General features: G+C 34.0%; 5 protein-coding genes across 8 annotated transcripts; 2 read left to right on the top strand and 3 right to left on the bottom strand.

Moving 5' to 3' along the window:
• Nucleotides 1-937: 937 nt before the first annotated feature.
• On the bottom strand, nucleotides 938-14,900 carry LOC116347561 (frequenin-1). Of its 4 annotated transcripts, none has more exons than XM_031778202.1 (9): nucleotides 14,590-14,900; nucleotides 10,622-11,331; nucleotides 9,450-9,474; nucleotides 8,117-8,165; nucleotides 7,876-7,965; nucleotides 7,645-7,723; nucleotides 6,982-7,070; nucleotides 6,566-6,742; nucleotides 938-6,407 (listed from the first exon to the last, which is right to left on the bottom strand). In XM_031778202.1, the coding sequence occupies exons 2-8, from the start codon at nucleotides 10,683-10,685 to the stop codon at nucleotides 6,575-6,577; spliced, it is 564 nt and encodes a 187-aa protein (XP_031634062.1). In that variant the 5' UTR covers nucleotides 10,686-11,331; nucleotides 14,590-14,900; the 3' UTR covers nucleotides 938-6,407; nucleotides 6,566-6,574. The 4 variants fall into 4 exon arrangements, with proteins under 4 accessions (XP_031634062.1, XP_031634059.1, XP_031634060.1 ...); XM_031778199.1 differs by having other exon boundaries at nucleotides 14,676-14,900; XM_031778200.1 differs by having other exon boundaries at nucleotides 14,586-14,676.
• A 1,755-nt stretch (nucleotides 14,901-16,655) lies between these two features.
• Nucleotides 16,656-18,250, top strand: LOC116347604 (deoxynucleoside kinase-like). The gene is made up of 5 exons (XM_031778266.1): nucleotides 16,656-17,040; nucleotides 17,240-17,373; nucleotides 17,457-17,575; nucleotides 17,711-17,862; nucleotides 17,932-18,250. Exons 1-5 carry the CDS (start codon nucleotides 16,852-16,854, stop codon nucleotides 18,037-18,039), a joined length of 702 nt encoding a protein of 233 aa, XP_031634126.1. The 5' UTR covers nucleotides 16,656-16,851; the 3' UTR covers nucleotides 18,040-18,250.
• Nucleotides 18,251-18,312: 62 nt separating this feature from the next.
• On the bottom strand, nucleotides 18,313-19,946 carry LOC116347603 (nuclear pore complex protein Nup50). Its single transcript, XM_031778265.1, has one exon. The coding sequence runs from the start codon at nucleotides 19,696-19,698 to the stop codon at nucleotides 18,448-18,450; it is 1,251 nt and encodes a 416-aa protein (XP_031634125.1). The 5' UTR covers nucleotides 19,699-19,946; the 3' UTR covers nucleotides 18,313-18,447.
• A 354-nt stretch (nucleotides 19,947-20,300) lies between these two features.
• On the top strand, nucleotides 20,301-23,832 carry LOC116347601 (probable G-protein coupled receptor Mth-like 5). Its single transcript, XM_031778262.1, has 8 exons — nucleotides 20,301-20,830; nucleotides 20,941-21,071; nucleotides 21,230-21,385; nucleotides 21,567-21,760; nucleotides 21,828-21,943; nucleotides 22,018-22,266; nucleotides 22,346-22,487; nucleotides 22,580-23,832. Exons 1-8 carry the CDS (start codon nucleotides 20,659-20,661, stop codon nucleotides 22,836-22,838), a joined length of 1,419 nt encoding a protein of 472 aa, XP_031634122.1. The 5' UTR covers nucleotides 20,301-20,658; the 3' UTR covers nucleotides 22,839-23,832.
• Nucleotides 23,833-23,896: 64 nt separating this feature from the next.
• LOC116347600 (GDP-Man:Man(3)GlcNAc(2)-PP-Dol alpha-1,2-mannosyltransferase) lies at nucleotides 23,897-26,005 on the bottom strand. The gene is made up of 6 exons (XM_031778261.1): nucleotides 25,810-26,005; nucleotides 25,063-25,726; nucleotides 24,717-24,995; nucleotides 24,414-24,658; nucleotides 24,128-24,277; nucleotides 23,897-24,064 (listed from the first exon to the last, which is right to left on the bottom strand). The coding sequence occupies exons 1-6, from the start codon at nucleotides 25,845-25,847 to the stop codon at nucleotides 23,986-23,988; spliced, it is 1,455 nt and encodes a 484-aa protein (XP_031634121.1). The 5' UTR covers nucleotides 25,848-26,005; the 3' UTR covers nucleotides 23,897-23,985.
• Between the last annotated feature and the right edge of the window lie 225 nt (nucleotides 26,006-26,230).

The following is a 26,230-nucleotide window of genomic DNA, read 5'->3' as shown; positions in this document are numbered from 1 at the left end:
AAAATCTTTGTACCAAATGCGTAAATACGAACCGACATTTCTTCCAAATTCAATTGATTTTCGCTGAAGAATTATGGATATATGGATGGCGAGTGTTTGCTTATTGTATTGATACGTGTTCAAGTGTCGGTGGTCGTGCTTTTTCCATTTCGTTTTTTTTTGCTTTGCTGTTTGCTTGGCACAAATGCGTATTAACATTTGTGTAATGCTTTATTCAGCTTATTCCCTGTTTATTATCACAGAAGATGAACAAGAAAAATATTGAGCCAATTCAAACATTATTGGCAGATTGTTTCGAAATCGTTACATGCGAGAGCGTAACATTTTCAATGTAACCATTTTATTTTTCCCCCTCTCTCTCTCTCTCTCTCTGTTTTTTGTCTCTGTCGCCGTGAATCCAATCATTCACGATCTCCTTTCACCTCCGCCACCATTTTTTTTCATTGGATAGTGCTTATGGTACGCGCTGCGTGCATGTTGTTTATTCACACAGAAATGCCAATCTAGCGATTCATCATAGCGCTTCATCCTCTGCATTGGATCGTTATGCGGGTGCCTGCAAAATCAAATCATTTCCCATCGAAAAATATCTGAATAATCGAAGATTGAATTACGCTATAAAATTCGTTCGTATATAAATTATTCATTTGGCGGGCGAAAGCGTGCACATTTTTGCTCAGGTATGAGAATCGGTGTTATCCATTCGCGTTATACCTCTGCAACCATTTGATTATTATTTCCAATTTACCGACAAGCATTTTCTGCATGCTTTTCGTCGTCATCGTCGTCCTTATCGTCGACATCAATAGGGCAGTAACAGCACAATCGAAGCAACAACATTGTGCTGAAAAAGAAAATTGAACATTCATGAAGTCGACAGTCATTTGTCGAACTGCAAATAAACAACGATCGCTTTTATTTGTTTTTCTTTCTTCCTTTCTTTATTTGTTTTGTATAAGCAATGCAAAAACATGAATTTATTGCCTTTAATTGTATTTAAATAATAATTTGTGTATTTTCGGTATGATTTTTTGGGGTTTATTCCTCTTCATATGTCTTTGTGTATATGTATTTGAATGTTTTTCATTGTTTGTATTTTCTTGTTGTTGTTTATATAGATGTTTCTTTTATTTTTTATGGTGTTGCGATAGAATGAGACAAAAATCGAATTGGTGCTTCATTCACATTCATTCACAGCGTGCGTCTCGTGTTTTGTTTTCGGTTCTGTTTTTAATTCGAGTCAGTTAAGTCGTATATGTCTGGAGTGAGGTCGGCTTATTAACAATTCATTTTTATTATCATTTTATTAATATTCTTGTAATAACTTTTTTCCATATATTTTATTAGTTTTCTTTTCATATTATTTCGGTAACTTTTTCATAGTTTGATAGAATGTATGTGTGTTTGTGTGTTTGTGTATGGATGTGTCATCATTAACATTACATATATCGTTTCGTTTTTAATTGGTTGCAGCCAAAGTGCCGAAAAATATGTTGTTTATCAGTTTGTCGCCGTAGCGCATGAATTGTTCCAAATTAAATGGACATGTGTTCAAAGAGAAGCGTTTTTCGATTTTTGTTTTGTTTTATTTTGAATAGTTTTTTTTCCTTATGAATGTGTAAGTTTTGTATTTCGTTATGTGAAAGTTGATTCATTTTTGTTTTGTATTTGTATTCTGTATAAAACATTTATGTAACTTGAATGGTATTTTCTCACTCATTGATATCTAGATAAAATTTATAATATACCTTGACATATTTCGTCGCGGGCCTATCGGTTGTTGATTATCTCTTGTCAACGCAAGCATGTGTTATATTCTTCTTCTTTATTTATTTGAAATGTTAAATGATTTGAATGTAATGTAACACGGATATCATTTCCTTATTCAAATTACAAATGAATGCATTACGATTGGCCTCATTAATCGAAATTTCAAGTTTGATTCCGGTAAATTGTTAATAAATCAACTTCCATATATCAATTAGGTGTGAGATGAAAAGCGTACGGGCATAATGTGTACAATTCAGACTAAAAGAGTCATATAAAATTTAAACGTAAATGAGCAAAGATCAACGTAATACAACGAAAAAAGCCAATTAATTCAACATCATTTCTTAATCTAGAATTGCTTTTATTGGGGTGTGAGGACGTTGAGTGAAAGAGCTGTCAACACTAATTTCTATTTATGTCTCTCTCTCCTCGCGTTTAACGGATTTTCCGATCAGAATCCATCGAGTTTTAAACTTGTCGCGTGAAAAGGGACACGAAATTCATGAACGTAATTTACACGTCAAATTCAGAGAGAAAATTACTCGGTTCATTCAGAACGAATGATTTATTGACAACTTTGGTAGCTAATCACTGTGATTTGTGTTGCGAAATGAAGACAAAAAAAAAAGATAATCCCATGTTTTTTATAAAATTTAACAAATTCTTGACGCACATAATGTAAAATCAAAAGGCAACCAGATACCGTAATGGTGTTTGTTTTTCTACTTCTTCTTTTTCCTATTTTTTTTACCTTCACGTTGAATTAAATTTCACCGGTTCACGTGGGAAATTACATGGGTCATGTTTATCCTTGAAACTTTTCCGTAACAATCTGACATAGACGGTTCCGCTTGTCAGGAAACGAACGAAACCAAATTCAATGCGAAGCAAAATCAAGACAATTTTTCTCTTTCTCCCTCCTTCTCTCTCTCTCTCTCTCTCTCTCTCTCTCTTTCTCTTGCTCAATTGTTCGCTACAATTTTGAAGGCTTTTTAGAATATTTTATAAAATATACGTTTCTTATGTAATTCATCTAATATTTTCATTTTGCTCATTTTTTTATTCTCCTCCGTCAATCATAAAAATTAATCATTTAAAATCCCAATGAAGTGATTCGGATCATATTTTAACTTTTGAAAAACTAATTAAGTTAATAGATTGTGCGAAGACAGCACCGTCCGTAATTGGTAATTATCATAATCCAGCAAATTTAAAACCTAATGGAGAGAAATGGGCCGCTTTTCTCATGAAAACCGTCTTTGTGGTGTGGTGTGTTTGTGTGCATGGACACATTTATTTTTTGTCGTATGGGAGTCAAATACGCTCCAGCTGGGCGTTAGTTTGTTGCTATCTTTTTCTCAGCATATTTTTTTTCTTTATCACAATTTAATTTTTGGAACGGAAACAAATGCATTGGCAAATAAAATGCAAACAGCTGTGATTAATGTCTGTCTTTTCACTTCAAAAGGAAATATACACCGTAATTATTCATGTGAATCAAATTGGGGACATTTGAGCTTTTTTATCTCTTAAAAATAAATACTTTGATTGTACTTTTTTCATGTTTTTGTTGTTGTTGTTGTCATCGCTAATTTTATCAAAAAATGCTAGTATCTCATTTTTCCCCAAAGAATTGCAGAATATAGCATTAGTAAAACTAAATTTAGTTAATAGCCTTTTAGTGTATACGTAATAATAATAGATCAATTTGAGATCAATATCACTCAAATTGCATATTTAATTTTATAATAAGTTTTTTTTTTGTTTGTTTTTTATTTATTTTTTTGTTTAGTTTTTATAAGTATTTAGGCGTTTGAATTGTTAAGTAAAATTTAAGATTTCTTTTCATAAGTTTAATATTCATTCCATTTTTATGAAATTATAAATGTTATTTATAAATATGGCTTGCTAAGCGAGTGACATGTCATTGTGGTTTTATGAGTTTGGGCGTGTATGCAAGGGAAGATGAAGCCACTTTTGCCAAATGCACATGCACACTCACAGAATTTCAGACGGCAAGCATGAATTATATTTGTAGAGCACAATAAATAGATTGACAACGATGTCATCGTTCGGGTAATTGTTTTTTTTTTCTTGCTGTGACGTATGTTGAAAATTCAATAGTAAAGTTTAGCGGTAATTTTTTTGTTCACAAGTGTGAAATTGTGTGATAGAGACATTTCACCGCTAAAACACAATCAGACAATATATTTGATTTGAATTTATATTTCAGCTCATCTGGATGACGTTAGACGATGATACGGAGTGAAAACAATAGAAGTGATTGTTATAGTTATGGTAGTATTTTTATACCTATACCAATCTTATTACTATTGTCTTCACTCCGTGTCATCGCCTAACGTCATCCAGATGAGCTGAAATATTCCAGATGACAAAATCCATATATATTGTCTGTAGACAATTCGATTGACTTTTTGTATTTTTGCTAAATAGTTCATCATTCAAATTTTCTGTCATGCATTTTCACTTTAATCAAATTTAGTGAGGAACGATGCTAATTCATTAAGTAAAATGTGATGTGCAGTGAATACCGAATTCAGAAATATGAGTTTATTTTAAGCATCACATTTCCAAATGACAATAATTCACTTTACAGAATACCATCAGGTCGTCTATCGATGATGTTTTCAAACCATACATATTAATGAAATTACAGTTCAAGCGGAGATGCAAATTTTGAACCGCTTGGAAAAGTCAAATTAATTTTTGATCGATGTGACACATAATATGTGAGAGTTATAAAGTATTTTTTTAGATTTTTTTTTTGTTTTTATCTTTTCTCCTCATCGGTTGAGACGTATTTATAATGTATAATATTTAGTTTTATTAAAATTGAATGTGTTTGTTTTATTCGAAAATGTTTATCAAATTGTCAACCTGTTGGATCAATGTTATTAGATTGTGATAGTATTTACATAAAACCACTACAATTACTAGCTAAAATAAATTGAAAATAGTATTGCTTTGTATAATTCTTACATGGCAAAACGATGGGACTTTAAAAAAGCACAACCGTTTCTGATCCGGGAGCAACACAACAAAAATATGCACATTTGTACTCTCAAATTGTCGAAAATCATATTTGATAAAGAGAAAATGTGAGTTTTCTTCATTCGTCTTCCATTTTGCCAGCAATAAATGCTTGCTCATTTATTTTGATGACAATCGATATCAATGGTTGATTTCTCATCTCGCAATTCAAGACTTGAGTTAAGTGAAATTTCAAGTTCCCTTTTTTTTCAGCAAAACAGTCAAATGACCATCGGTTTTTTTCTAAAGTCCAATCGAACAACCAATTCTTTTTTTTAACCTAAGATGCGTACACGTGTGCTCTGTTCGTTTTGTTTTATTAATCATGTAATTGTGCACAATGTTTTGTTCGAATCAAAGAAGTGAATAAATCGTCTACGCGTAAGCTATAAAATGTTTTTGTTGTAGCACTAATTCAAAATATATGTATAATATATTTGATTTTTTTTGTTTGTTTTTATTTGGTGATAGCATGCAAGTTTAAGGTCATCATAAGCAGGAAGAATTTTGTTTCATGAATCTGAACATTGAGCAAAAAATGTCTATGTGATTTACACTGTTAACAATTGTTATATTTTTGCGTATGTGTTTTTTGTTTTTGTATGTGTTTGTGTTTGTTTGCAACATATGAACAAAATGCGTTGCCGCCATATTTAATAGTCAAATTTTGTTTTCTCTCTTTAACAATCGTGCAATATTTCTTCTGTGTATTTGTATGTGTATGCCGGAAGTGGCCTCTACAAAATAACAATCAAACGGTTAACAACCAACAAAACCGAATAGAATGTTCCATGTTCCTCATAAATTCAATTGAAAATAATAAACAAACCGACTTCTACTGACGGTTTCCCTTCATTTCATTTCAATTGACTGAGCAAAATCCTATTCACCGTTCATCCCGTCGTCAATCTTAATTAATAACGTTTTATTTTTGGTTTTATTCAACACTTTTCAATGTAAATATAATGTAAATATATAAATTCTAATTGCATATTGTTACATAAAAACATGTTTTTTTTTTTATTTTTAGTTTATTTGTCTTCGGTTTGCTTTCGGAGTGTTTTTCTATTTTTTGTCAACATTTTTTTTGTGTTATCGCATGTAAAATAAAGAATACATTCTGCTTTAATTGACCATATTATCAATTCATTACCGATTCAATATCAGACACGATTTATTATTTGAACAAAATACAATGCTTGATAACATTGTAACCAAAATTAGCCGAAATTGTTTGCGCCAAATATAGATTATAATGGATGTTGCATAAAACATGGCACAGAATATTCAAATACCAATTAACAAATTCGTGTTTCTGTTCGGTTCGAAAAGAAAAATTGTGAAAATAATATGGAACAAAAATCGCGAGCGTATACGCAAAATGTAACGTTGAACATTTTGAGTTTTTCTTCATTTTTTTTTTCATCTTCATTTAAATACTTTTAAAAAAGGCTATGTTTATATATTCACTGTCACAATACTTGTTGTTGAATGTTTGTTAGTCTTATTCAGTGGTTATTGTTGCTCAAGTCATCGTCTGCGTCTTTAGAATGATGTTAAGCAGCCCACGCAAACAATGATGTTTCCTGCCATTTTGCAAATTGATAAAATAGAAAGAAAGAGATAGATAGAGAGAGAGAAAGAGAGAGAGAAATAGTTAGGGAAACCTTTAGAATTCACCACAATTCGGTTTTATAAATGGGCATGCCTTACAAGCGAAAGAGTTAATTAATTGAAAACCCACATTTTACCATTAATCACCACCCAACGAAAGTGCTTGAACGATTCGTGGATCCGCTTTGCTGCCATCTCGGAATTCTTCCAGCGTCAATTTGTCGTCGTGTTTCTTATCCATTTGATCGAAAATTTTATCGACTCGCTTTTGCGGTGTATTTTCATCTTCAGACTGTGGTTGCTGACCCTGGTAGTTTGAAAAATTCACATCACAATATCGATTAGCATTCATAGCAATTTATGTGTGACATTTATCCATAGGCAAACAAACATACATATGTTTTGGCATTGTTGTGGTGTTTTTTTTTTACTTTTTCAGATGGCAACATTCATTTTATCAATGGAATGTGCCTCAAAATTGCAATGTAATGTGTCACACGATGCGTTGTTTGTGTACAATGGATTTTAAGACATTATTTCACTTACCACCATCTGATAAATTGCGTCAACGATATTATACATTTCGTCTCGTGTTATGAACCCATCATTGTCCACATCATAAAGTCTGAATGCCCCTGTAATTTTACGCCGGTTTTATATTCGGTACATTTATGTGCGGGTGTGTGGAAGAGAGAGAGAGAGAGAGAGAGAGTCATGAAAAAAATAGACAAAAATTGTGTGAATGGTCTGGCTTTTATCAGGGTAATTTATGTCTTGCCAAAAAAAAAACCAACAACGTAAGAAGAATAAACGGTAACATCGAAATTGCACGCTATCGGAGGAATTTCGAATTATGATACGAATATCGTACACGCAGCAAATGGCCATGTTTCTTTTTAGTCTTCGAAGATAGGAAGTTTTGAATAAGTAGTACATAAAAATAAATTGAGTTGTTGGACAGACGAAGTTGGAAATTGCAACATTTTGTTACACATTTTATGGCTCAATTTTGTGTGTGTGTGTGTGTGCAAAACAAACAAAAAAGGGATTGGATAATACAAAAATGCCGCCGCTCCTATCAATATGAAATTTTTGGTTAAATGGAAATGGGAATGAAGAGCATATATGTTGGCATAGTCAACAGCATCAACAACGGCAGAAGGGAAAAACATATAAAAATGATGGAAAAACGAGAAACAAAATACTTACAATGCAGTTTTTCATCGAGATTTCCACGAGATGTTACTGAAAGTGCCCGAATGAATTCTTCGAATTCGATCGACCCATCCTTTGAGTTTAGCGTTGGATGTACCACACACGGCATTGAATGATAGATGTAAAGAAAAATGAAAGAAAACCAACCGTACCATTATTAATGGACTTTTTATATGGCCCATGAGTTAAATGTGCACCAAGGTAGTGGTAAGTAAAATTGCTTACATTGTTTTCATCGAACACCCGAAATACCAATGACGCAAACTTGCTTGGATCACCTTGTGGGAAGAATTGTTTGTAAATTTTAATGAAACCCTGCAACGAATCCAATAAAATGAAACATATCCATCAATTAAACGGTCGAATTAAAATCGATTATTGTAATCGACCACAGAAAAAACTGGGTTGGAAGTAATAGTTAATTATAAATGTGTCAACAATTTGGAGAATAATAATTTTAACGTACTTGCTCTGTTAGTAAACCATTCGGGCAGTCTTTTAAAAATCCCTTATACCTTAAAAATTCAAATGTTCAATTAGTCTGATGGAAATCGATCAAATAATTCATGAATAATATTTAAGCACGTTGGCATGTTAATTTGAAAAATGTATTGCCATATCAATCTGTCTATTAAAAATGTGGCTAATGTGAAAGCCATGGCAATAAAAGTGTTTGTATAGTTTTAAAAAAATATTATTTTTATCTATACATGGATATTCTTGAATATTGAAGTAAATTGTGGGCGATTAATCAGTTTTGTCAATCTTCATATATAGCAAAACACAATGATTCGTATTTCTTCGCTCTATATATGTCATCAAATTAAAAAATTCCGCGAGTTTAAAAACAACCAAAAATCCACATTTCAAGTGCTGGACATTTCAGTAATTACAGTTTAAATCTACTTCAATATTCATGAATTCTCTCCACTATGTACATAATTATTTATATTTATGCTAGATTCTCTCTAATAGAGAGTTTCTATGCTATGAAACGTAAGAAAATAAACCGAAAAGGATATAGATATAATTGAAACTGCTACAAAAAGGCATTGAATCGTAATTACACAAATCAATTAAGATTGACTGGGATTCGAAAGGGTAATTATTTCGACAAAGTCAATCTGAATTAATGCTCATGTAAAAGTGTATCCAAAGATTCAAATAACTATTTACAAATGTTGTTGAAGAGATAAAAAGGGTCGCAAGTCAAGTCTCAATCGAAATGGATTTGTGGTCTGGCATATTGACGTGCATGAATAATGGCGCGCCACTCGTGATATATACCTAAAAGCATATTGACGCGTATTCCATTTCAATTCAGATTTGGCCAACTCGGCTAGAAGCTACGCTAAATAATTCATCAATAAAAATCGCATTGAAATTCGCCTAATTCCCAAAAAAGACACACCATGCTATCGTCTATTTATAGTTTTGTTTTTGGTGGGTTATGGTTTTTGGCATTTTATGTATGTTTAACATGGAGGTTGGCTGGGAATTCACCATAATATCGGCGCTTTTGCATCATGATTCTGGCTTAAACACGATTTTCATTTTATCTATACAAACACTATTTTTCACTATTTGGCTATAATTCATTTGGGGGTCTGTCTATCTGTCTAAGAAATCGGTTTGGTTTTTCTTTTTGTCTGTGAGTGTTTCAAATAAAAGTAGACGACGTTTTTTTTTGTGGGTTCGATGTGTATATTTGCATAGTTTTGTTGAAAATTGTTGGCACTATTTGATTTCGATTTGATTATATCCAATTTTCAATAATTTCCATTCGTTTTACTACTTACCATTGTCTTATTTCTTTCTCTGTGACTGTGGAAAATCAGGAAATAATATACACATTTATAAAATCATTGAAAAATACAAAATTTCAGAATGGCATTATATTAAATAGAATAGAAAATGAAATAGAGAAAGATAGAGAAAGCGAGAGAGTTATGTGGAGAAAATGAATTTTATAAGTGATAAGCAAACAGCTAGTCTAAAATTGAATTGTTCCCATAGTGTATTTAATAAATTAACCGGGAAAAAAAGCATGTGGATACCGATGTTGTTGTGTTCGATTTTTTTAAATATTACGCTCTGTGCAATGTGGTGAATGTCAATGCGGTAAAATGTGAAATAATAAATTAATCAAATTTACATGAATTTGCACAATTCGTTTTTCAATAAACGAGAATTCATTTTGATCGAATTTTGCCGTGGCGAGACGAACGACAATAACATAAAAAAATATACACACAGCATAAAAATAGAACCGATTGAATATAGTGATATTCATGATAGAATATTGAAATATTGAAAAATTCACTGAGAGAATATGCTGATAGCACACTCGTTATTAAAGTAAAGAAAAAAAAAGAAGAAAAAATAAAACCAGAAGAGGTGGAGTGGATGGATAAATGGTGTAGAATGACAGTAACGCGAGGAACATGGAAAATTGAATAATGTTCGGTGTGATGTGTATGTAATCAAAAGGATGAATATAAATTGAGGAACGAAAATCAAATTAAATTAGTGTTATTCCTATCCTCTTGTTGCTGCATTGCCACTCTGCTGTTTGCTTGCTTGCTTTGGTTAAGCTGATAAAAAACATGGTTTTCACTTTGTACAACCTACAACATTCAAACTATGGATGAACACGGTTTTATAAAATGGCAACATATGGCTGAATGAATATGCAATGTAATGTGTGGTGTATCTGTATATATATGTGTGTATGTGTATATGTGTATCCGATATTATTGTATAACTACATCACTCTATAAAGGTAATCGAGAATCAACGAAAATAAAAAGTAAAAAAAAACAACAGAACTGAATTGAGAGTATGAAACAAACCAAACCAAGGGAAAATATGATACAAAGAGTGTTATTGAATTGATGGAAAAAGGAAAAAAGAGGAATGTTGTTTTTTGTACAGTCGCTACACTAAATGAATCCATCAATGTTATACTTACAGTAGGTATCAGTTGTCAATCTGTCGATCGTATCTTGCTTTAGCTTCGAGTTTTTCTTGCCCATTTCGTTCGCTGTATTTTATGACTTTTATTCTCTTTCGAGCAAAGCTCGACGATTTAACAATAACACTGCTTTTCCCTTTAAATTCTGGCGTGAATATCTATCGCTCTCGTGCTGCGTTTATTGTCTCTCCTGAAGCTTTTGCTGAATATTATACTTTTTACTGTTATTCTTTTATTTTATTTTCTCCTCTTTGTTTCGTTTTTGTTCAAGTTTTTTTATGTATATTCTAATTCGAATTTTTTTTGCGATATTTTTTATATGTCCAATGTGTGTTCCTGAATGTTTGCTATTTCGCTCGATTTACTTTAGCGTGTGCTCACCGTAACTTCGGCCCGGGAATCCTTGGATGTCGTTTTTTCTACGATGTTTGCTTTTTTTAATGCAGCTTATATTTTCTCTTTCGGATTCATACAAAATATTGTTTAAATCTCTATTTAGACGATTTTGTTTTAATGATATCACAGCAATTCAATTATTACTATAAGTTTTTTGTTCTTGTTTGGTGGTTTTACACTACACTTATTCTCTACGTTGTTGTGGTATTTTCGGTGTTCTGCTTTTCTTTTTGTTGTTTTTATTATTATTGTTGTTTGGCGTACGATGCGACCTTCTATCGTTATTGTGAATTCATACTGAGATGAGATCCCTGAAATTGAATTTCAAAGCATAAATAGAGTGAACAAATATATATGGAATTAAGTCAATTGATGCTGAAAATAATGCGATGATGCATTGACTGTGAACAAAATGAATGAGCACACCAACAATGCAACAATACACCAAAGTCATTTTAGTTGCTGTATGTTTTGTTTTAGCCACATACTGGTCGTTGGATTGGTTTCTCGTTAACTGAAAACTCGTCGGTTGATGTATTACAATAACAGAAAAAAATCGCAAATAATGAAACCAATTATCGTTCGAATCAGAGGAGAGCCCAGAAAGATTGGGAGGAGGTTGTGATAGAGAAAATATGCTTTCCTATATTGTGCTATCAATGCCATTGGAAATTCGCAAAAGCAATTTTCAAACAATCATTATTTCAAAATCAGTAGTTCGTTGCCCCATCAAGCAACCCCATTATTATGTACATTATACATATAAAAACAAAAGCACACACGCATTCACAATCCGATAATTCAATTGCGCTTCATCATTTTACCATTCAAAAACATTCCGTATTATCCAGTTCGAAGAAGCGGATAACATGCACGAATCACAGTGAGAAATTCCATTCATTCGCAATCAATGAATTTGTTGAGTGTGTGTAAATCTCAAATCGACGATTGTTAGACGCTTTTAAAACATTACGTACACGTTTCTCGTGAAATGCGCTGCGTCATAAAATCTCGCTCATCCCTTTGTATCTCTATCACCCAATTCATCTGTTACAAACTGTTACCTGTAAGCTGTAATTTTAAACTTGGACTTTATGTGGGTATTTGCTTTACTATTGTTTTGTTATGACTTTCTGCATTTCCATTTTGAAATGAATAGCACAAATCTGGCGTCATACACACATATACAATCGCGTCGACGGAGAGAAACAGAGAGCTCGGGAGTGAGAGCTTTAGATGGGGTGGCAAAAATGAGTGGAAAACGAAAAGGTAATAAAAAGCGATTGTTTCATTGTTTGTTTCTTGGTATTCAACAAATAAACAATAAATAATAATGAGTTAAATTGCCATTACTGCGCTATCATTTACATTTAGATTATATTGAATGGGTTTGTATGCCGAATGGAACGTGAAGTGTTGGCGATGAATGAGCGAAAGACGAGTCGAGATTTAATTTATTTGTATTCAATGTTCGTGCTTTGATGCATCATCAATTTGCTTCATAGCGGAACAACAGCAAATTCATTGCGATCGGCACACGGCCAAAGCACAGCGACAAAGCGAAACACACAAATGAGAGTTTGCGTTAATAGTGTGTTGTATTGTATGACAGTGGAAAAGCAATAGATGGGCGTTTTTCTGGAATGCTAGCACAATGGCCCAGACTCAGTGGCTGCGAATATGTGTGGGTACCATCATACACAACGCGCCATACTCTTGTGTGTTTGTGGCGTACAGAGTATACAGTAGAACGGCTTTATTCTTCTCTCTCTCACTCTTCTTGGATACGAAAATGTGGAAAAACGTGTAACTTCGGGCAGTAAAAGAAACCAGTGTGAACTAGAATTTTACCATTCCACGAGACAAAGTTTTCTTAGAAATGTGTAACATTGAATCCACACAACAAGAAAATCAACAGCAATGGATGGCAACCAACAGTGGTAGCAACACCGTTTTGACAGCATCACAAACACTACATTCAACGATACACGCTTATAACTTTTGGCATCGCAGCGACTGGGGAGGAAGCACGACCGAAAGTGTGAGAGAGAGATAGATAGAAGTAAAGACAGAGAAAGGACGAATATCCGCATGAAACTAGACTTTATGAACACACAATCGAAATGTTATAGTGTGTACACATCCCGGTGCACGCGATAGAGCAGCCAACATCCGCAGACTATCAGCAAACAACACACAACCTTTCAGCTAAAAATTTACATTTAGCTTATCATGCCACACACTTTTGCGGAGGAGATACTCAATACATGATTTGCTCGTTGCCCCGAGCTAAAATATACCACACACGGTCGCGTTACACTATTCATTGCAGACGTTGTCACCCGTTTTTTTTTCTCTTCTTCTCTAGCTCTTTGCTATTTTATTTCGCGTCGTTCGTCGTGTATTGCCTTTGGTATTTGCAACTTTTGTTCGATTCACGTTTATCGAAAACAAAAGATGAAAAATATGAGAGCTGACAAAGCATTACTCTCGAAAAAGTATTCAATTTCTCATTTACAAAGATGAAAAGCGATTAGTCTAATGTCGTCTTTTATGCACACTTTTTCATGCGCCCCGAAACAAAAAAAAATAGAATGATTCATGAATGTTTTAGCGAAACAAGCAACGTGAAAGTGTGATACTATGAAGAGAAAATTCTCTCTAACCCGGACCTATACTTCCTTTTTATGCGATGTGATCGTTTTACACTGGCAACTTAAGTCTCACGTATGCAGCAAATGCCCGTAAAATGTTAAAATGAGAGTATGAAAAAAAGTGGGACGTGCAAGAGAGAGAAAAAGCTGAAAATTGGTTGTTTCACATTTTTGCATCGATTTTGGTTGATTTTTCACGGAGAAATTGCGTTGGAACGGGTGAAAATAGCGAAACGGTGAAAATTTACCAAAGTAAAAATTTCTAGGGCACGTAATTCATTATTATGCAAATTGAATTCAAGTGCACACGTTCACGCACATTTCACCGTTAAATCTCACATGCCAAAGACCTATTTACGTCGTTTTTTTTCCTTCAAATTTTGTTCCTCAATTTTCTTTTCGCTTGACGGTTTTGACATGTATGCTTTAGACTTTTCGCTTCGTTCATTCATTATTTTTATGTGGTTTCCGTTATTCGTGCAGAATTTCCCTTGATTTCGAAACGAAAGCGATTACAAAAAAAAATACGTTTTTTTATAATATTTTCCAACTCTTAATCATTGGCGTCACACAGCACATTAAAACACATGTAACCAAATCGAAAGACGCACTGTAAGCAGCAGCAAAAAAAAGAGTATACAAATTTATCGCAACGTTTCGATGAAACATTGTATTCGGTTCTGGAAAGCGTAAATAAAAACCCCGAAATTATAATGATAATTACGATAATATGTTAAAGGCGATTTTATGGCAAACACACAATCACATACACATAACAGACCAATTATTTTCGTCTGATTATTATTTTGAATTTTTTAGCCCTTTATTTTCTTGATGAAATTGTTGTTCTGGCTGCTCGGCAATTGAGGATGGAAGGAAAAATGATGAAAACCGAAAGAAAAATAACTCACACACCAAACACTCACACACTGTATATTTATATTTATTGAAAACCAGTGAAATGAAAAAAAAAGGAATTATTTTTCCGTGAAAACACTTACAACATGCACTGACACTCGTTGTGCTCGTTGCGCGTTTGGTGCCAAATTCTCAAGTTTAAACGTACTTATGGTGCGATGTGGCTTGCAATAGAGACGAGTTAATCAAAGCTCAAGAGCCCGAAAAAGTGCCAAGAAATGAGAACGCTAAGCGAACAACCAGCAACCATTTACTCGTGTTCTTCTCTTCTTCTTTTTTTTGGTTGCCTCTGTATTCTCGCAAGCTCAATGAGAGACCGAAAAGCACGCTGAATAATGGCAGAAAGAAAAAGAAAGAAGGAACAAATTTATCAGGGGAATGAATGGCTAACGCTTTAACGTAACGGATTACACGCGTTTTGCGCATGTCCTTCCATGGTCATAATATTGTGTGGCATGCGAAAGCGAGTGCGAAAGCATGAGCTGATCGCTTTTGCAAGCACACACTATCGAATCGAACTCGAGAAAGTACACTGCAACAACGGCATTGTTGAAACAACATGTGCCGTATCGAATATATATATCACAATTCAATTGATATTATCAATGCCATTTGTGCTTGCCAATGTGAACCGAACCGAACCGAAACATTCGCTCATCCAATTTAGCCTGTCGTTCAATCCTTTTTTATATATACATATTCTTTTTATCTTTAACACACTTGTTATATCGGTCGGTGGCCATCCTTTGAGACTTGAAAACTATAACTAGTTTTGATATGGTAAAAATGGCACGGCATGCGCTAGAAGAACGCAAAAGAAACAAATCCACTGCAAAATTATGATAAAAGCCTCTAATGCCGATATGAACGGCGAACGTATCTTTTTCTTGCTCACTCATTCGCTTTCTCTCTGCATGTTATGAAATATTCAACGGTTTCGAGTACATGGAAGCGAATGAAAAATGAACAAATTGTATTTTAATGGGCCACAGCAATTCAAAATATGCCAATAATAATGATAATGTGAGCAAATTTTCATGTTTATATTTCAATGCTCATCAATATATACTATGTCGTCGGCTCTTTTTCATCATCGTCAATGATATGAAGGCTGACACACTCAACCATTTTTATAATATGAAGAGAAAAAAATTACTGAAAGCAAATTGGAGAAACGAAATGATAATCATACTTGTACCGTTTCTCTCGCCGAATCTTTTATGAGCGTGAACATGGAAAAAAGGTTTAGTCATAAAAAAAATTTCCCTAAAGTTTTTTTAACACAATTTGTTTGTTTTGAAAGAATAACTTTTGTGTATCGAGGAAATTGCCTGTCGGTTTTTATTTCTCTTTTCTCTCCACAAGTGTGCAAGAATTTCTCCATCAATTTGTCGGAATGAGTTCTCTATATGTAAATATTTAAGCTGGTCAGACGACATGTGTGTTTGTGTGGTCAAACAAAGTTTTCTATCATTCAAATGTGAGTTTTTCCCTGTCTTTCCCTCTCCCTCTCTCTCTCTCTCTCTGTGGGAGAAAATTTAATGTGATGGAAATTGTTTGCATAAAAATAAATTGCACATGTTCATTCCGAGACGGATTTATGACGATGGCATAGATAGACTTCGAAACGAGAGACAATATTTCTAAACTTTTTCTTGTAAGCGAACAGATAAACTTTATTTGATCAAATAAACCAAACATTTAATGCAATATGCAAAATGAATTGGAATTTGTTTGGGATTCTCTTGTGTTTCCTTTTTTTTCTCAAATCCCTTTCTCTTCGTTTCTCTTTTCAATTTTCAGTTTCAATTCCATTTTTCATGTTTCAATTCACAAAGATGATATGTCGTAGTTTATATTACTTCAATCACAATTTCAATCAAAACTTCATGGCTTTTATGTCGTTTGCAAACCTTTCGAACGTTAAATTCAAATATTACCAGAATTCATAGTTCGAAATACGAAATTCGAAACAACACATGCGACAAAACACGAACGCACCCTTTCCGAATGAAAAACAACAAACATTCACAACTGACTTGTCAAAAACGGCGCAATTTCATCACAACTGGTATTCCTGCAACTAGCAAGCACATATGATTAGCATAACCCTCTCAGTAAAGAACTATAATTTTCATTGTAAATATCAACGCGTCGAGTTGTGTGTTAAATAGAAATCATTTGTCGTGTCTTGTGAAAAAAAAATTGTTTTTTGTAAATTGCATCGTAATTCACATCGATTTCAAATACTATAAAATCATGTCAAAGATATTGAAGTCAATTCCAAAATTATCATCACCACGAAAGGCACCATTTACCGTGTTCATCGAAGGTAACATTGGTGCTGGCAAGACAACTTTTCTGAATCATTTCAAAAAGTACGACGATGTTCGTCTATACACCGAACCAGTTGAAAAGTGGCGTAACGTTGATGGCTTCAATCTTTTGGTAACATATTTCAAGTATTTATACGATTTTCTTTTAGTCCAACGTATGTTTTGGGTACTTTTTGGCGCCAAAAATTGACGCATTACTCAATTTGGTCGACCTATTTTTTTTTTTCTTCATTCACTAGGCGGTTTCGAAATCAATAGTATTTAGATAACGTAATGAACATTTCTTTTTTTATACTTCAACAAATTCACAGGAGCTACACTACAAAGAAAGTCACAAATGGGCATTTCCCTTCCAGACATATGTGACGCTGACGATGTTGCAAACGCATACAGAACAAACAAACAAACGAGTCAAACTAATGGAACGATCACTTTATAGTGCTAGGTTTGCATTTTGTTCTCTTCTTTTCGCTGTGCTTACACTTGTTTACATTTGCTTTTCATTTTGTTTATTTCAAAAAATTCCAGATACTGTTTTGTCGAAGCAATGCTGGCAAATAATACACTACACAAAGGAATGTATAATATCATGCAAGAATGGTATAATTATATTAACGATAATGTTCACATTCAGGCTGATTTAATAGGTAATTTTCCGTTGAAATCAACACTTCAAACTAATTGGATTATTTTGATAAGAAATTTGCATGAAAAATCTCTTTAGCACGAAAAATGTATGCCTCATTTGTAATGCGTGATTTTTTTTTGTTTCAACGTTTCAGTGTATTTGCAAACGACTCCCGAAGTTGTGTACGAACGTATGAAAGTTCGTGGACGCAGCGAAGAAACTTCGGTTAGCTTGGATTACTTGAAACAATTGCACGATTTGCATGAAGACTGGCTCATTCACGGACGCAAATATCGCCCAGCCCCGGTATGTTCTTTTTCTCTCAAAAATTGAAGCGTACAGCAATTTCAACGATGCTATTTTCTTGTATTCCAGGTTTTGGTACTGAATGCGGATTTGGATATGGACAAAATATGCGATGAATACGTTCGTTCTGAAAATAGTATACTACGATCGCAAAATCAATTTATATCGACCAATTGAAAAATGGCCCAATTTCTGCGCTCAATCATAGCAGCAGGAAAATATCTCTGGGATCGGATCAATTCAACAAAATAAATTGTAGAGTTTAGGCATCACTCCACATCTACTATTCTTATAATTATTGCTTTCTATTTAGAGTTACCTCACATTCAATAAACACACTATGTTTTTTCTTTCAATTGGTATAATAATGAAAAATCCATTCACAAAAGTGCATTTTCTAACTGTTAATTATAAATTAAAAAAATGGCAAAAAACACAACATTTGCGGTGAAAAATATTGAATTGAGTTTTTCTTTATTATTTATTAACCAAAATTAATTTAACAAGAAAAAAAAATCTGTTTCTTTGTCTGAAAACTCAAAAATGTTCAAAGAGATAAACGAATAATGAGTAGATATTTTAAAGTTAATTTTGATGTTGTTCAATGGTTTCGAGTAATTCCTTGGCATCATCTTCAGTTTTGACACGAACGAGTACGGATCTTGGTTTCGGTTCCGAATCTGGCGTTGGTATGCATACAAGAACGACGTTGTTTTTGAGACGTTTTGCAGGAATTGCGGACGACAGTATAATGTTAAGTAAAATGTTGCCCAAATTCGTGTCGGCTCGAACAATCAGCTGAACTTTGTCGTCTTTCACATTCTTTAGATACAATGTTCCGGTGCCACGGTCCTTATAGTCACCATCATCCTTAACAAATACCTTGCATCGCTTTGAATAGATGCTTTCATCTTCGACAACCGGTTTGAATTCCACTTTTGGCGGTTCATCATCTTCGTCTTCGGCATTTTCACCGTTGCCATTTGTACCATCAGTTTTTTTGTCATTTTCAGCCGGTTTGTTGGTTGTTTGAATGGCACTCGAAAATGAAAATCCTGACGATGATCCACCGAATGGTGTCGCCGATGTCTTACCAAATGAGAACATCGGTGCAGCTGATGTGCTTTGTGTTAGTGCCGTTGCAACTGGCGATGCTGTATTCAATGTTGAATTTTCGGTTTTTGTATCGGCCACGGTTTTTGGTGCGTTGAATGAGAATGAAAATGATGCTGATGCTGCCGATACGGAGCTGTTTACGTGATTTGTTTTTGCTGGTGATGGTGCAGTTGGCGTTGCATTTTTTTCTTTTTCGTCTTCCAAATCCTTTACATATTTTTCATAATCCTTGAAAATTGGCGTCAGAATGCAAGCATTGCCACTGTCAATGTGACCTTTAATGCATTTCAATACAGCATCATTCAAATTCTTCAATTTTTTTATAAATTCCGTTGATTTGGTGTCATCAACTTTTGCTTGCGCATTAAATGATGGCATGGTACCGAACGCAGAGACACTTGATGCCACGCCCGCCGGTTGCTGCGATGAAAAACTATTGCCAAAACTGAACAACGGCTTTGAGACGGACGCAGCTACATCTTCACCACCACCACCGAGTGTTGATTTATTTGATATCAATGAGAAGCCCGAAAATACCGACACTGGTTTCACTTCATTTGAATCGACTTCATCGGTACGGGGACGACGTTTTACTTTTCGAATCACACGATTTTTCATCTCGTTTTCGTCGGCTTTTTGAAATTCACCGACTTCGTCTTTTTCAAGCTCATCATCCCAATTGTTTTGTGTTAGCTGATGATCTGGTCGCCGTTTTGCCATCGTTTCTTTCGAGTATTCTTTTGCACCTTTTTATTTTACACCAATTTTTTTTTACGTTGAAACAACAAATGTTATGTTGACTGTGACTGAAATTACGTTTTTTCACACTTTATGATGTAAAATGGACTCGAGAATTGTTTAAATGTAATTTTATTTGAAAGGTATTTTTTTTCTACTCTGACTAACAAAAAAACTACGGCGTGCTGTTTGAAACAAAATAATGCTGTTGAAAAATGTGACGTTTTATGTGTGCGACAGAACTCATGTAATACCATTTGACATTGAAAAGTAAAACTAACCGCAATGGGTGCGTTCACTGTATGCATTCACCCGTCTTGTTTTACATTGATCATTACTTTAATGGATTGTTGGTGTAAACAAATCGTAAATTGTTTTTAAAACAATTTAATTAAAAATCAAAACATTCGCTTTAATTAAAGATCAAAATATAATGTTACCTGTTTTTTTTTTCTCAAGTGCATTGTTTTTCAGGTTAGTTTCACTCATTCAGTCAGTTTGTTGCATATCGGCATTATTGTGAATTAAATATATTAAATGTCATCTCTGTTTTAGTTCGTTTTCCATAGATATTCGCATATACATCACGCATTACTGTTCTATTGCTTGAGTTGTGCATTTTGGACGCGAAATCGAGACAGTAATCGATTTTATCTGTTACTCATTTTTGACGACTTTTTGTTTCGATACATTTACTTTGCATCTCATTTGAAAATTTTATGTGAACAAATCATTTATAGTATAGTTGATCTGTGAGACTGAATGGATGTTATTAGTAGTAAACGTGTACATTTTGTTTTGATTTATATTGATCGGTCGTAGCATATAAGGTGTATTGTATATACTGATAGTGTATCCGGTCTGGTTTTAGTTTTAATGAACATTCCATGAGTTTTTATCATTTTTACTGGATATTATGTTAAAAATTGCATTCGTTGCAAAATGTTTTATATTAAGTTGACCATTTCATTGATCGTTTTGTTGGTGTTGTGTCAACATTGTCGATCTTTCCGCCTCGATTCACATAATGGATCGGTTCGTATTAATAAGTGTTGTGAACCAAATGAGATTCTCGTTGGTTTGTCGTGTGTAGACGCGAAAGAATCAAACGAAGGTACCAATTAAATTCGGCAGATAATTATTTAATCAAATAAAATTATGAAATGTTGCAAAAAAGTGTGTGTCAATTTTACATTTTTTTATTTTTGCTTTTGTATTATTCAGAAAAATGGTCACCGATCTTCACCGGATACGATGGTAAAGCAAATGCACAAGTGCCTGGTGGATTTTGGTTTGCGATCGGCCTTCCGGCGTGTAGTCAAACACAAGTATGGCCAATTTATTATTATCCAGGGGTATGTACAATTAATTAGTGAACAAGCCAATTTGCAAATTATAAAAAACAGATACATTTGTGACTCATGACTCACTCGTCTCTTTGTGATTTATGAGCAATAAAAAACGACATTTAACATGTGATATTAAGATGCTACTGTTTTCCATAATTTAACAGAGCCGTGATCGTTTAGCTTTACTACCAGACGGCACATTACGTCACTTCATTCAAAAGCCAGAAGATGATGTGGGCGATGCATTCATCAGTGATAGCGATAAATTGGAAGAGATCATGCTTCACGACTATCCACAAGGCCAATATTGTATGGATAAGGTGTGTACATATTTACTAAATACTATGTCCGAAAATCGACCATTTCAGAAGAAATAAATTCAATAACACACAAATCATTTCACACTGACCCATTTATATAATAGATTTGATATCAAATGTAGAACGAAGATAAAATTGATCAAACAAACAAATTTTATTTCATTTGGATCTCATTTCTTAGGCCATATCAAAAAAAGGTGAAAAATCAATCGAAAATCCATCGGAATTCGCAATGGTTTGCGCGCCCGAAAAACAAAGTGATTGGGCAAATACAGAGTTTTTGTTGAGAAAAGTGGTAAATCCCGTGTGCCATGGTATTTCAATCACAATACTTCTGGTCGTTGGAATTTGTTATTTCGTCGTTCCATCGCTGAGGTATGAAAGTCTCCCTTGCTTAAGAAAATTAATAGTATTTCATATAAACTTCTAAACTATTTTACAGAGATCTGGTAGGGAATATTGTTACCACTATCACTTGCTGCTTGATTGTAGGCCAGGTGACCAATCTTATGCGCATTTTCACTGAGTTCCGAAATCACTTCAATTTCTTGCTTTTAGGTAAGTTTCATACTCAGACTTTTGTGGTGTCTGACATCCTCAAAAAATCAAAATTAATTTCATTGTGTCCGCAGATATTTTGGCGGAAGTGAGTATGATGGCAACGTTCTTCTGGCTCAGCAGTTTGGGTTATTTCATTTGGAAAACGTTCCGATCTCGAAACGTATTTCTTCGTGTTACGGATGGAAAAAAATATTGCTGGTACTCATTTTATGCGTGGGGTTGTACGGTGTGTATGGCATCGCTGGCCACATTTGCCCATATCTTCCTCGAAATCACTGAACCAAAGCAAAACCATGCGATTGATGATACGGAGGCCATAGGTAATTTTGCGTTTAAAAGTGGATACATTTCTTCAATTCGGTTTGTTATTTATTCGATTTTATTTCATCCTTTGATTAGGTTTATTGGCCATATTGGTATTTTGTGTATCAAATTGCATTGCGATCGGTTTAAATATTTATTTTTATGTATCAACACACAATTATCTGAGCAATCGTTTGAATGCGTCGTACGGCCGAATTCACCATAAACTCAAGTCCAAGTAAATAATATTGTTGTTTAATTATCTATTAATTTTATTTGCAACATGTTTACATTATTATCTTATCTATAATTTTTGCGCTCCATTTTCAGTTTTATCATGTTTGCATTATTATTACTGCTGTTAGCAATATCATGGGTTCTATCTCTCGTTTCGCGGATTGAAAACGAAGGCATGTTCTACATCAATTTAACGATAAGTGCAATTCAGGCGCCGCTAGTTTTGTACATTTGCGTGCTTCGACAACAGCACGTGACGTATTTACTGCAAAAATCGTGTTGCTCAAAACAACCACTATCCAGCGCGGAGTGCTGGGGCGATGAAATGACCTACATTAATACGGCTCATTAAAATTTACATGTCGTGTTTGGAGTAAAACTGAGATTGATTTAGATAACATTTACAATTGCATATTTATAACAAAAGAATCTCCTATTTCATACAAATTTAATCCGATAAGTGTACACACAAATTTATAAGCATTTATCCAATAGTTTTAAGATGCATTTCGACGAACAACAACTCATTTTAGACCATTTTATCCAAAGATATAAGCAGAGTTGTAAATCACCGGAGAAGTGCAGTAACTTGTGAGTGTCCGCCCTTATTTCATATCGTTGAACAACAGTATTGTATTTAAGCCTGTATATTTGATGTCAGTAAATTTTACAAAACGACATCGTCGAACGAATTATTGCATAGGACTGACTCCGGTTCTGTGTATGTATATTGTAAATTTTACACAAGCAGCTATGATCAACAACTCAGTGCAGAATTTGCAATAAATACGGATACTGTTGCCCAGCGTTCCATATGATTGCCGAGTCTATATACAAGAAAAAGCAGCACTTGTTGACCATGATAAAAAGTGTCTGCACCTCCGCGATGCCTATAGCAGCTCTGAATAAAAAAATTTAGAAACATTTTTCTACTGAACATCCTTTTTTATATATGACGAAATTGTACAAAAATCCTGTTATAAAATTGTCAAATTGTTGAAATGCTTATATGATATAAGTTGTGTCAAGTGTACTTACAACATAGATCAAAACATTCGAAACAATAACATTATCAAAAGCAGATGGGTGGCCTTTTATAATGCCTATTAAGTGTCAATCGTATGTATATTCTAGTGTTAATTGATAATTGTATGTATATTTAAATTATTAACTGCATTCCAAATGTAATCTTGAGACTTATTATATTCGAAATGCACAGTTTATAAATTGAAAGCTTGTCTTCAGTGAACAGAAAGATGTAACTTGAATTTTTGATAAGTTTTTTTTTATTTTTGCAAGCAATATTTTGATAATTATATTTAATTAATATGTATTTACAATTAAACAAAGGCATTTTTCTCAATAAATCTAAAATCTAATGAAGAAAAATCGTTGCGCATTTATTGGTTGTTTTTTGGTGAATATTTTCAAGCTAACGCAGTCTCTAAACACGAATTTATTGATCTTCGATCAAATAACAATTGCTATGATTGCTCAAATCAGTCATTAAACAGCAAGGAAGTTGCATGCAAAAAGTTATTATGAAATTCTTCCTCCGAGAATCGATCAGAAGAAGCTCTGCGAATAAAAAAATAAAGGCATTTTCACGCTAAAATCATGACTAAAGAGCATGAAACAAACCTGGCAGCATTTCGAATGGTTTGATTCTCTTCTTCGGTGTTATAAAGGATGTTGGCGATACAATTTGCATATTCCTGGTCATCAGTTGCCAAATAACCAGTCTGACTACCTTCGGATGTTTCGATGATATCCATTAATGGTCCTCCTGATCTGTAATGGAATGTTTCTTCTTACTCATTCATTTCTGAGCCAAAGGTTTTATTAGCACCGCAGTGCCTACACTTGTCCGATTCCAATAACAGCTCTCTGTTCTGAGTAATTCAAATTCGTTCAAAAAATAGCATACCTATGTGCAACAGTGATTAGACCAGCTGCCATACATTCGACGACTCCAATGCCAAAATGTTCATTCCACATTGTGTGCAAGCCGATCGATGCCATTTTATAATTTTGTATTAGTTCGGCATAAGAGATATTGGCTTTAATTTCAACCGAGTTCTCCAAAGACAAATGCTTTGTCAAATCTTCCATGCTCTTCTTACGTTCTTCGTCTTCTTTGCCACGGCACGATCCGATTATCACTAGTTTTAGCTGTAATTTTTACCAATTAGCAAAATTCCATAGCGTGCAGAAATTCAAGACTATATACCTTTTCCCAGAGTGCTTCATCCTTTCCGAGCAAGGTTCGTAGTTCATACATTGCTTGCAATTGCAGTGGATGATCTTTTTCCGGTCGAAATTGGCCAACGGACATAATTATAATTTTATCTGATTCAATGTGCTCCAAATTCTTCAAATGCGACACCTCACACGGTGGATAGACGCGATGCGTCTTAAATGGTATCTGCCACAAATCTAAAATATGTTTTTCAGTCCACGATGAATTAACCATGACGGTTAACGCCGAACGACCAACGCATCCGTACATCTGTAATTAAATAGAAACGCATTTTATTCTTGTAATTGAATCTAAAAATAAACTGTCGGTCACTTACCTTAGCAAAAATGCGGTAGTAAGTGAGTTTGAGCCATGTTAAAAATGGATTTTTCGTCACATAGCTTTGATTGTTGTGAGCAGAAACGCGTTTTTTGACACGTCTCAACATATCCGTGCTAACGATTGGATAATGCGTATAGGAACCGACTTTGCAATCGCCAAGGTATCGAAAAATTGGATAAGTGAATGCGTAGCCCATTGTATCGATATAAATATCCGGTTGGTACTGTAAAAGTGCTTCCACTCCCAAAACCATTGAACCAAGACTTTGTAGCAAAAGTGTAAAGTGCGGATAACGTTCAGCTTCGACCCAATACCGTTTTCGTAAGAAAACAAAATCGATATTAGTCTCATCTAACACAAAATTAAAGACTCTTTTCACATTTCGCAATATTTCCTCGGCACTGACATTTGTATCGCCGGTATAGATTTTGATGTGAATTTTACTGCCATATTTATGCTGTAGAGCCCGAACTGCACACCATAGCACCCGTTCACCACCTCCGCCAGCATTGCAATACGGATGAAATATTCCCACTTGTAAAATATCTTGTTGACCATTCGATTTGAATTTCTTATTTAAAATATGCTTTCGCAGAACAAACACCGAAGCAACAATACTGATTAACAGTATGAAGATCAAAAGCAAAACGATTTTTGCACTGCAATTTACAAATTTTGAAAAAACATCATTAGTGTGTTGTTGTGAAATACATGAAATCGTGTTTTAACGCTGTTTACTTACACAAACCAGTAGTTTAGTGAACCCAATACCGAAAACATCTTGATTTTAATGTATTTTCATCTTTTCTTTTTGACGTCTTCGTTTGATTTTGTCTTTTTCCAATTTTTTTTTTACCTAAAAGCAAGACGTTTTGATGTTTTTACTCCCGGTGAACAGTTTTACTGATTCTTTATTCTGATACTGTTCGTTTGACGTTTCGTCTTTGTATGCGTGTGCATGTATAAGTAACAACACGTAACCCGATTTTGTGTTTACATATTTAAGCACACACGGTGGGGAAATAAGACTGAGCTACTATCGCGTTGCTCAGTTCTTTCACACATGGACAAATGCTAGTCAGCGAATGAAATTACGGTCTCTATGTATTATTAATGACAAAGTAAAAAAAATGTAATACGATAATTGTAAATTATTGATTGTT

This window comes from Contarinia nasturtii, unplaced genomic scaffold (genome assembly GCF_009176525.2).
Source record: "Contarinia nasturtii isolate CC-2019 unplaced genomic scaffold, AAFC_CNas_1.1 Cnas_scaffold_1964, whole genome shotgun sequence".
NCBI classification, from domain to species: Eukaryota; Metazoa; Arthropoda; class Insecta; order Diptera; family Cecidomyiidae; genus Contarinia; species Contarinia nasturtii.
Note: the sequence above shows the minus strand (reverse complement) of the source record. Positions and strands in the feature narration are given on the sequence as shown.